General features: G+C 35.6%; 1 protein-coding gene across 1 annotated transcript in view; it reads right to left on the bottom strand.

The window, feature by feature from the left end:
* SLC6A3 (solute carrier family 6 member 3) overlaps nucleotides 1-12372 on the bottom strand; it is a 97681-nt gene that overhangs the window by 17991 nt on the left and 67318 nt on the right. Inside the window, exons 9-11 of the mRNA XM_001369509.4 lie at nucleotides 5160-5272; nucleotides 3752-3880; nucleotides 2203-2302 (exon numbers count right to left, since the gene is read on the bottom strand). Of these exons, the coding sequence (XP_001369546.2) occupies nucleotides 2203-2302; nucleotides 3752-3880; nucleotides 5160-5272 (342 nt within the window). The remainder of the gene's footprint in view (nucleotides 1-2202; nucleotides 2303-3751; nucleotides 3881-5159; nucleotides 5273-12372) is intronic.

Genomic DNA, 12372 nt, shown 5'->3' with positions numbered 1-12372 from the left:
AAAGAGCTGTAATTCTCCTTGAGAAAGCCAGACAGTTGGAAGCAGATGGCACCTACAGATGCTGTACTAATAGTGCAACAGAGTGATAAGACCTTGTCACTAATTCCTACATGAGGGCCCCAAAGAGAATGATGCTGGCAGGGGGTGGGGGACTGGAGGCAATCACAGAATAACTGAAGCACAATGAGGCATAGAGCCACAAAGAAAAGGAGAAAACCCAAACTGTGTCTCTCACTGGCACTGAGTCATGAAGCCTGGGCAGATCCAGGGCAGAAGAATTAATTCTGGAGGGACCCAAAGTTTTTTTTCTCATATCTCTTTTCTCAGAAACCCAGGATGGCATCACAAGCCTAGAGATAGTACAGAAATCTTTTGGGAAAGGGGTTCAACCAAAGAATAAATTTCTTAATTTGGAATATTTATTTTCCTTACTTGGGGAGGCTTCAAATCAGTCTGATACCCCAAGTCTATATGTGGGTCCCCACAGAGGGGAGTTTTTTCTGGGTTGATTATGAGCTCAGATCCAAGTCTTTTCTTTTCTTCTTTTTTTTAAAGCTTTACCTTCTGACTTAGTATCAATACTGTATGTTGGTCCTAAGGGAGAAAGTAGTAAGGACTAGGCAATGAGAATTAAATGACTTGGCCAGGGTCAAACAGAGAGGAAGTGTCTAAGGCCACATTTGAACCTAGGGCTTCCCATCTCTAGACCTGGCTCTCAATCCACTGAGTCATCTAGTTTCAATCAGACACAAATATTTTCTGTATTTTTTGCTTATTAATAACTCATTCTATGTCTTATGCCTTGGAAGGCTGATGAAAGGGTGCTGAGAAACTTTTTGAGGAATTGTGAAAGATAAATTCAGAGGCAAACCTGAATTATAGATATAATTAATTATAGAAAGACCACCAAGACTTCATGAAGCCTGCCTGTTTGAGGTCAAAACTGTGAGATCTTGGTGAGGGGTTTTAAATTGTAAGCTAGGGGTTACTATGAAAGCACATCCAAGCTATCTTAGAGTTAATAAATAAGAGCTTTTAAACTCACTCTTTTGATATTTATCACCTCCAAGTTTCCTTCAGTATTATAATTACATTTTCCTAAAAAAACATACTTGGAAACATATTTAGACTACTTTCATAGCACAAAGTCAGTGGAAACTCAATAATTATGTGGGAAATTTGATCAATGTAGTAGATTCATGTGTGTGTGTGTGTGTGTGTGTGCGCGCGCGCCTTGACTAGTCTGCCTATTTATATCCACCAAATCTAACCAAACCATTGTCAGGTCTCCACTTCATCATATTCTAGGGAGGCAGAATTGAGATTTCATGAACTAATATTTATTGGATCTTTAGGTTATCTTTGTCAATGAAAATATGAGTATATAGGTTTGTACCCCAAAAAGATAATAAGGAAAAAGACTTGTACAAGAATATTCATAGCTGCACTCTTTGTGGTGGCCAAAAATTGGAAAATGAGGGGATGCCCTTAAACTGGGGAATGGCTGAACAAATTGTGGTATATGTTGGTGATGGAATACTATTGTGCTCAAAGGAATAATAAAGTGGAGGAATTCCATGGGGACTGGAACAACCTCCAGGAAGTGATGCAGAGCGAAAGGAGCAGAACCAGGAAAACATTGTACACAGAGACTGATACACTGTGGTACAATGGAAGGTGATGGACTTCTCCATTAGTTTCAACGCAATGTCCCTGAACAATCTGCAGGGATAATGGAGAAAAAAACACTATCCACAAGCAGAGGACAAGCAAGAATAAATTCATAATAGACCCTTGTACAGTTCCAATTGAAACACCGAGGAAAAGCAATTGCATGACTATAGGGGTTGAGGGTATATGATTGAGGAGAGACTCTAAATGAACACCCTAATGCAAATACCAACAACATGGAAATGGGTTCGAATCAAGGACACATATGATACCCAGTGGAATCACGCATCAGCTATAGGTGGGGTGGTGGGAGGGGGGGAGGAAAAGAAAATGATCTTTTTTTCCAATGAATAATGCTTGAAAATGACCAAATAAAATAATGTTTAAAAGGAAAAAAAAGAAAATATGAGTATAATTAATAAACCTGCTGAAGGGAACTCAGGGTTGGTCTCAAAGAACTCAGGGAAACTGGCTTTCCTGACCCATTCCCAATCATATAATACCTCCATAATATGTGGAATCTTTCCTTACCATAAAACCATGCAACCCCAATGGCTTCAATGAGTACTCCAAAAAGAATAGATGTCCCTGCTGCAAAGTGGTCCAGCAGGGTAAAGACATAAATACCACCCTGGAAAAGAAGTAAATGGCTTTCAGAGATACAAGATATTCAGAAAAATCATTGGCCATTATCTAAATACTCAAGGGTACAAATATACTTTGCTTTAGATACTATACTAAATATAGATTGAAAGGAAATTATAATGGCTAGAACAGAGAATTTGAAATCAGGAAGACTGGGACAGATACTTATTTCACCTTTCTTGGACCTTCATCTTCTAAATAAGTATAAAAACAAATCTTACCTGCTTTGCAAGGTTTGTGATGATTAAATGAGATAAAAATCTTAAAGTGTTGCAAACATGGAAGTTATTTTTATCAAAGATCAGAGAATTTGAGTTCCTTGGAGTTCATTCTTACTCTCATCAATTTATGTATGAGGAACCTTAGACCCAAAGAGGTTAAATGTGTTGTTCCAGGTATAAGCTATTGCCATTACATAAGTGAGTTGGGATCAGAACCCAGGCAGGGCCTCTCAGTTCATTGCTCTTTCCATACCATACTGCCTCAGATTAGCAGATGATTACTCATTTATATATATATATATATGCATATATATATATATATATAGTGACAAAAGTCACTATTTCACAAAAGGATTCATAACAGAATCTCATTAAATAGCAAGCTACACTAACTAAACTATCATTCAACTTACAGGAATTCAATTTACATCAAATTTTTTAGGAACACAGATATTCCTCAAATTGAATTATACCTGCACCATTCTCGCCAAAGACCTGAAATTATATTTTAGTAGAATGAGCCAAATGATATGAGGGCTACATTTTTAAATTAATAAGCATTTTTTCTTTTTCTTTTTAAAAAAATCCTTACTTTCTGTTTTAATATCAGTTCTAAGACAGAAGAAGAGCAGGAAGAGCTAGAAAATTGGGATTAAGTGACCTGTCCAGGGTCACAGAGGTAGGAAGCATCTGAGGTCAGATGTGAACCCAGGTCCTCCTGAAACCAGGCCTAGAAATCTATCCACTGTGTTACCTAGCTGTCCCATATTTTTTATTTTCCTATGCATTTTCTTCTCATGAAGAAAATGAAAAAAGTAAAACAAAACCTTTGTGATAAATATACATAATTAAGTAAAATAAATTCTCTCATTGGCCATGTCCAAAAAATGTGTCTCATTCATATCCTAAATCCACATGCTCAGAAAATACACTTTAATGTAGTATTATTACTTCTTAACAAACTGCCTTGATGTTAAAGTTAATTTGGTGACCCAGTAAGATAGTAAGGAATGGTATGTTAAGTCAAGCAACTTAGAAGTTGCTGCTTTCAGTAGATTCTGGGGCTTAAATTTGATGTGGCAGGACCAAATGTAATATGTAAGCACTGTGGACTCAGTAAAGATACCCTCATGCTTAAAGGGGGCTCTTGTCAGTAGAAGACCTAGTTCAAGAATCAAGTTGGCAGATTAACATTTAAAGTGTTGGTGACATACATTGGTGACGCAGAAGAGGGAGGTTAGAAATGTTGACAAGACAATGAACAGGGTGAAGAGCTCTCGGTGCCGGTGGAGAAACTTAAATTCATCAATCAGGCCAGTGATCACGGACTCCATTCCTCCCATCTACAATGGAATAAACAGAGCACTAAATAAATGAACATGTGGAGCTGCAGTGTCTGCCTCTTACATTCCAGATTTGAATAGGAATGATGAAAACAGAATCATACCATTCCATACTGATTCATGATGGTGTGCCCTAAGGCAACAGACCTCTTCCTTCCTTGTTAGCCTCCTTTCCCCCACCCCACTGCCCATCTCATCATAAATTCACTCCATTCAACAAATGTTACTTAATTGCCTTTTAGGGACAAAATGGTGGTGGAACATATAGGCTCATGATAATAGCAGGTTTCTCCGTTGTTTCAGATGACAGGAAAATTCTCTCGGGTGGACAAAATTTAGACCATTGATGGAAAAAATTTAATAACTATGATCAGATCATAATTGTTCAGCTTTGCAACTGTTGCCTGATCCATTTAAGTGAAGTGCCATACAAATGTGTACATAGCCCATGTGTACATACACACAGAGTTCTGATTTGCTTTCCAGTGTGGTCATCGATACATAGTGACTACAAACCAGAGACCACTAAACATGGTGGTCTCGATTTTGCCAGTGTTCATTCCCTCCTATTTTCCTAGGTCACTTGTCTTATCTCTTCCTTGCCTGCATCCTTCCTTTACTATGCAATATAACTTAGCTGTGTACATGTTGTACCATTCAAGTAGAATATAAAGCCCTCAATAGCAGGGATTATTTTTCATTTTATCTTGCGTTTGTCATGATCTCAAATAGTGCCTTATCCATAGTAAATGTTTAATTAGCATGGCACATAATAACATTAAGTTATAAGTTAACATCAGTGTCATTCATATAACATTGAATTTGAACTGCATTTGTCTCCAAGATCCAGGATAATAACTGATCAAGGCAAAAAATTAGGAAGAGGACAGGGAAGGGATATCTTCTTTGATTAAGGTTTATAAGAACTCACACATGAAAGCAGGATCTAGAAGGAACTTCCCAGAAATAGCCCATTTTATAGTGTTATTTGGAGATATGTCTCTATGAGATTAAAATACAGTAAGAAACAACCAGTCTCAGATGTGATCTATACAAGATAAATAGTAAGCGTGAGAATGATAACATTATTGTGAAAGAATTCTGTAACAATTCTATAATGACAAAGCATGATATCATAGTGATCAAAGAACAGCAGTCTATACGAAGTCTTGAGAAATGGTTCCAGAATCAATATAAATTCTAGATCCTCTGATATTTCATCTGTGCCAGCTTATTACTAGTGCCCCATCTCTGAGCACAGTACTCCAAGGTTACTCACAGCACTGTCGATTCCTAATGTGAGAAGCATGATGAAGAAAACCACAGCCCAGGCAGAGGACAGAGGTAGAGTAGCAATTGCTTCAGGATAGATAATAAAAATAAGTCCAGGTCCTGAAAAAGAGAGAAAATAGTCAGTGAATGGAAATCTTTCCTCTTGACTTCACCTAAACCATCCTGGAAAAAAAAATGGACAATTATCTTATTTGTAAAGATTTCCAGTTGAAAATATTCTGCGTGGTCTTGTTTTTTCCTATTCTTTATTTTCCTTTCCTACCATTCTACTCCCCTCCTTGAATTATTTTAAATTATTTTTAAAATTATTAAAATTAAAAATTATTTTTAAAATCTTTCCAACTATAATTTCTTCTAAAATATCACACTGAGCTTGGGGTGGGAAAAAAAGAGTTCTATTTTTTTTTGTTCATTAGAAATTTTGGCCTTTTTTCTGTTTTAATTTTGCCTTATATATTAAGATCATATTTGCATCATAAATTGAATTTAGCAAGATCTTTCTTTTGCTATTTTTACATGTATTTTATGTAATATTTAGAACTAATTGTTCTTTGAATGTGTGCTAGAATTGTACAAAGTCTTCCTTTGAAACTTATTTAAATTTTCTGTTTTTTTTTCTGTTAATTTGGGTATTTCATATTTTGGTGTGAAAGAGTAGATCCCTACATTTGAAATAAAATATTAGCAGAGGTTAAATATACCTCAAAGATTATATAACTCTGACCAAGTTGGATTTATATTAAGGATGCAGGGTTGGTTTAATATTAGGAAAGATAATTTAACATTTTAATAAGAAAAATTTTAAGTAGTATAATTTTAACAATAGGTAAAGAAAAGGTTTTTAAAAAACAAAATTAGGTTCTATTAAAATGTTAAAACATAGGAATAAATATATCTTTCTTTAAAATGACAAAAATACATATTTAAATTCAAGGGCTACCATCACATGTAATGGAGATAAACTAGAATCCTTTCCAACAAAAGGAATAAACAGTGAAACAAGGACAACCATTGTCACTACTTCTATCTGACAGAATACTCGATACGCTGCCTATAGCAGTAAAACAAGAAAAAGAAACTGAGGGAATTAAGCACAGTAAAGAAGAAAGAAAATGATCACTTTTGCAGGTGATATGATGATGTTATTAAAGAATCCACAAGAATTAACTAAAATGAATTAAAACATTAACTTCAGTAAACTTGGAAAATTGAGCACAAATCTTCAGAAATTACTAGCATTTTTACATAATATCAGTGAAACTCGGGAGGAAGAGATAGAAAGAGAAATTTCATTTAACAGAACTATAGAAAGGTAGTTGGATAGCTCAGTGGATTGAGAGCCAGACCTAGAGATGGGAAATCCTAGGTTCAAATCTGGCCTCAGACACTTCTTAGCTATGTGACCCTGGGCAAGTCACTTAACCCTCATTGCCTAGCCTTTACCACTCTTCTGCCTTGGAACCAATACATGGTATTGATACTAAGGAGGAAGGTAAGAGTTTAAAAACAAACAAACTATAGATCATAGGAAATATTTAGGATCCTAACCTACCAGATATCCTACAACTATCTAGATATGACTATAAACAACTATTCATAGTAATAAAGATAGATTTAAATATTGGAAAATATATTAATTTCCCATGGATAGGACAAGTCAATATAATAAAAATGATTATATCACCTAAATGAACTTAACTATTAAAATGCCATACCAATTAAACAAGCAAAAGATTATAGGATTAGGAAAAAAATAATAAAGTTCATATGAAGGCAAAAAAATTCAAGAATCTCATGTGAACTAATGAAACAAAGTGAGAACAAACGTAGTCTAGCAGTGTCAGATCACAAACCATACTACAAATAAGTAATCCTCAAAACAATTTGGTAGCGGCTGAAAAATAGAAAGACTGATCAGAGAAGCAGATTGGATATACAAAAAACAGAAGCAAATGCATCTTGTACTCAATAAACACAAAGACCTCAGCCTCTAAAATATGAAGTCACTATCTGACAAAAATTCCTGGGAAAATTGGACTGAAATATAGAAGAAATTAGATTTGGTCTAACACCTCCCATCTTTTGCTAACATAAGCTCCAAATGGATAAGTGCCTTAGATATAAAAGTTTACATCATAAACAATTTAGAGAATCATAGAAAAAAAAAAACTACCTTTCAGCTCTAGGAAGAGAAGCAAAGTTCACACCCAAATAACAGATAGAGAGGATCACAGAAGATAAATTGAATAACTTTGATCACATAAAATAATTTTTTACATAACAAAATCTATAAAATTAATTGGGAAAAAATGAAGCAAGTTTTTTTCTTATAACTTTAAAAAAATTTTAAGAGTAAGAGCCATTGCCCCGTTGATAAATGATTTAAGGATTTGAACAAGCAGTTCACAAGGGAAGAAACTCAGACTATAGATGTATGAAAAAAAATCTCTTTACCTAAATAACCCTTACCTTCTTTCTGTCTTGGAACTGATACTAAATATCGGTTCCAAGGCAGAAGGGCAGAAGAGTAGTAAGGGCTAGGCAATGGGGGTTAAGGGACTTGACCAGGGTCACACAGCTATAAAGTATCTGAGGCAAGATTTAAACACATGACCTATTGTCTTCAGATCTGCATCTCTATCCACTGAGACACCTAGCTACCCTGTGTCATGACTTGATCTTAATGAAGCTATGCTAGCTCTTAGTGATCACTTTCTAGATTCTCAGAAACCATACATAGTATATAAAATCCAATTAATCTCACTTGCCTACTGTAGGAAGTCTTCACATTTCCCCCTTTAAAAATCAGCACATTTGCTCTTCTCTAGTCCTATGGAATATCTCCCATTTGTTTTGATTTGTCAAAGACTGCTGCCACTGGCTCAAGAATTTATTTACTAATCTGTTTAGTAGCAGAGTACCCAGGATAGCACCTGGCTCTCAGCATACATGTATATAATCACTTGTGATTGATTGATTTTCAGACATCTTTTTATCCAGCTGCTGACTTTGCAAATATGGTTTTCTCTTTCAAAGCCCCTATTTTCAAACAGCAGCAAAGAAGAAAATAACCCCTGGTTCCCACAAAAACTTCATTTTTTTTCTCTCTCCAGGATTTCACAATCCCTAGCAATACTTTGCAGATTTCTTTTGACAGTTTCATTTGTCACCCATTCCTTGAATCACCAGAAAGCAGTGGATAATGGTTATTATGTTTGACAAATCTTGGTGGGGGTGCGAGGATGCTTCATCACCTCCCAGATATATGCCCGAGAAAAGATTAGACCTCTCATCATCAGGTTGACAAAGAACTGACTGCTATTAATCCTTCAGTAGAGAGTCATCAACCACCACTACTCATCTCTTCTTTGACTAACCCTTTTAGATTCATTTCTCTTAGATAATAACTGTGGACCAAATTGTCATTTTAAACACCTCAAGTAGCTGATTTTTCCTTGGGGGAAGTGTTCAACTTCTCTTTTTACAGGAATGGTTGATTAAATATACTTAGTTCCAAGTGTTCAGTGATGGTCTTTCCCCCCCTTCCTTCTTTGTGTTACATTTCATTTTTTTGAGGAACAATTAGTTTCCCCCCCTCTAAATTAAGCCCAGAGAGTAGAGAAACATTCCTTTGATATTTTCATGTTTTCTTCTAGAAGGGTGCAACATACTACCTACTAAATCTAGATAGCAGTCATGTGGTCATGGAAGAAAGGCACAGTATATTCTATTCAATTTACTGAAAAATTCTCCTTGCCCTTTATTCTTGCTGGAAGCAAGGTCTTCTGTCCTCTCTTATTCTATTTGGTATCTTGTAGTCAACTGGTAGAGAACTGATATGATAAGTTTTCTCTTGGTCCCAATTGTTCCTATCTTGGGGATTCCTGACCTGTGATAGTCTTCCGAACTTTCCTAGAGAGAGATAAGAGTAGCTTGTTCAATTGCCTCTGATCTATCTTTAGCAGCATTCTACCAAAGTCACAATTCAAAGAGTTGAGGATAGTTGGCATATAGGAGGAGTTTCTAGTAGAAATCAGTTCATAGCCACTTCAGGGCTTCATCCTCTTCTATGTGTTCTGTTCTCTTTATGAAATAAGGCAGAACAACTTTGCATTTCTCAAGCAAATTCTATCAGCAAAAGAGAATAGAAGGATTCAAGATGATGGAGGGAAAGGAAGCCAGATCAGAATATAGGCAATATGGAAAGCTTATATCCTCTGTGATTTGGGATCATACTTTCTTTAAAGTTAATAAATATTTTATATGTACCATGCTAGCAACTAGAGATGATGTAAAAGACAAGAAAATCTCTTCTCGATTCTATTTCTTTTATATATTTAATATCTATGTCTTTTGGGGCAATTTAAATTTATTCTTATTGTGATACAAACACCAAGCACAACCCATCCTTCAGTCAGCACTATTTATTCAGACATATTTACTGTTCTTGGCATTATTTAAACAGATGGCAGTACTTAGCCAACATAATAAATTGTTTTCCTGTTTTTAAAAAATATTAAAAGTGAATTTGACAAATAAAATGAAGATTGCTATTTGTAATGACTGTTAAATGAGATTAGAACCTGCAATCACTGAAATAATCTAATTTAGCCATCAGTTCCATTATTAAACTTCTTGTTCCATACTCTTTTACCTGCCTCTGAGATAGATATTCCTTCCCTAGTTTATTCAAGTTATAGGCAGAATAACCAGTTTACATGAGCAATAAATCATTAAGGCTGAGCATTAATATATAGCATTTGTAGTCATAATAATAAAAAAGTTTCTCTGATATTTTTGATATGCTGAATTGTTATTGTCTGCATAGGAATTAAGCATAAATAGTAAATAGTTCTCGTAATTGTTTGTAATAAATAATACTTTCAAATAGGACAAACTAAATTTTAGATCTCTTCTCATTCTGTTATTTTTCTAGTATCTATAATCAATCAATCAAGTATTTTCTTTTGAAGCTATGTGCCACTTAATTATTGCCATTATCATTATTACGTAAGTTGACACTCATTCAAAGGCAGATTCAAGTCATCTAATCTCAACCAGACCATTACTGCTGAGTGGCAATCCTTTTATTTTTCCCCTGATTAATTGGGCTCTTCTTCTTTTCTCCTTAAACCACAGATTCCATCCCTTCCCCCTTGTTCTCAGTAGGTGACTTTGCCTCCTACTTTACGGAAAAATTATCTACAGCTACCTATCATGAGCTCCTGTAAGATGTCTAATTCTGTGCTTCTACATCCCATTATACCTTTGCCTGTCTTCTCCATTTTTGTTCCATTCACTGAAGAAAAGATGTCGAAGCTAATCCTTTTACTCATATCCTGGGCTCCATCTTTTCCCATCTTTCACTGTCATCTTCAATGTCTCCCTATTCATGAACTATTTCATTACTTTATATTTTGAATAACCTCAAAAAACAAATAAGAGTCATATAAATCATGTTGATTTGATCCTTTCTTCATTACATCACAGTATTCCATCAAAAAAATGAATGGGGGAGGGGAAATGTATTAATACTGATGATATCTTCTATAAATTTGGCTGTGAAAGGAGAAGAGTTATAGAATGATAGCTAGAAGTGAAGACATTATAGATGTTTTCAAGATTTTGAAGGATGTCACCGAGAAGAAAGATTAGATCTGTTTGGCTTTGCCCTATGAAGCATAGCTAAATAGTTACAAAGAAGTAGATTAGACTTGATAAAAGGAAAATTTTCCTAAAAATTAGGGCTATCCAAATTTGGTCTTTATCCTCTTCTGTTTTCTGTTCTCTTTATGAAATAAGGCAAAACAGCTTTTCATTTCTCACACAAATGCTATCAACAGTAGAGGACAGAAGGGTTCAAGGTGGTGGGGGGATAGGAAGCCAGACCAGAATATAGGTAATATGCAAAACATATCTTCTGTGATTTGAGGACTACCTCACAAGCTGTGAATTCTCATCATTCAGGACATTTTTGAAGCAGAGTTTGAATGACCACTTAGTGGGTATGTTGTAGAAGGGATTCTTATTCATGTAAGAATTGGACTAGATGATCACTGAAAACCTCTTCTAACTCTGAGATTCTTCAGTTGTTTGACTGATCAAGTAGCAAGCACTTGGCAGAAATGGGAGGAGATAGGATCAAGACATAAGGAGATAATGTTGCCCATGACAAAGAAAAGAACTATCTATGGCTCGTACATTGGAATAGTGAATACTGAATAATGTGGTAGGGGGGTTCTGAGACATCTGAGCAAGTCTGTAAGCCAGGTCTTGAACACCTCCAGAAAGAAGCTAGAATGGCCTGAAGGCTAGTAGAGGAAAGACTCATTTCTCACCAGGCTGAATTACTCTGGGACTTCTCTGACTTCATATCTTTGTCTGGTACCTTTGGATACCCTTTTCCCTCCTTTTCAGTTCTCTTTTGGGCATTGTCTTTCCCCATTAGATTATAAACTCCTTGAGGGCAGGGACTTTGTTCTTTTTTGATATTTGTATTCCTTAGCTTAGCACCGTGCCTGGCATAGCAAGGGTTTAATAAATGTTTATTGACTCTGACTATTGACTAGGTGGCTATGCAAAATCAAAACACAAGGAAATTTATTCTTTCTAGCCAAGAAGTTTGGGCTAGCACGAGAGAATCAAAGGAGCATATATTTAGTTATAAGGGAACTGAGTAGCCATTTAACCCCTTCATTTTTATAGAAGAGGAAACTGAGGCCCAGGGAAGTTGTTAAGGGGTTTGTTCAATGTCACACAGATGGTAAATGTCAGAGATAGGATTTTGAACCTACATCCCATAACTTCAGAATAAATATTCTTTTCACTGTACCATGCTGACTTCCCAAGGAAGACTTAATATTAGAAAGGGTGGCTGGAACTGCATTCTTTTCTCCTACAGTTCTATAAGCAGCAAAAGAGTCATTAGAAACAAATGTGATCATTGTGATTCTTCCCCTCCAGTCTTTTCCAGATTTCTTCAGAGTATCAACCTCTGGAGAATCATTATAACAACAGCCACATGTCCAGGAGGTGGCAGCCCAGAGAGTAATGGCCTGCCTTTGAGCAATATAACAATATATTCTTTTCCCCTTCACTTTATTATTTGTGTGTGTGTGTGTGTGTGTGTGTGTGTGTGTGTGTGTGTGTGTGTGTTTATTTTTGGGCTTGGGCTTTATTCATTCATTCATTCATTCATT

The sequence above is a fragment of the Monodelphis domestica genome, chromosome 3 (genome assembly GCF_027887165.1).
Source record: "Monodelphis domestica isolate mMonDom1 chromosome 3, mMonDom1.pri, whole genome shotgun sequence".
NCBI classification, from domain to species: Eukaryota; Metazoa; Chordata; class Mammalia; order Didelphimorphia; family Didelphidae; genus Monodelphis; species Monodelphis domestica.
This window is presented reverse-complemented; position numbering and strand designations above follow the sequence as displayed.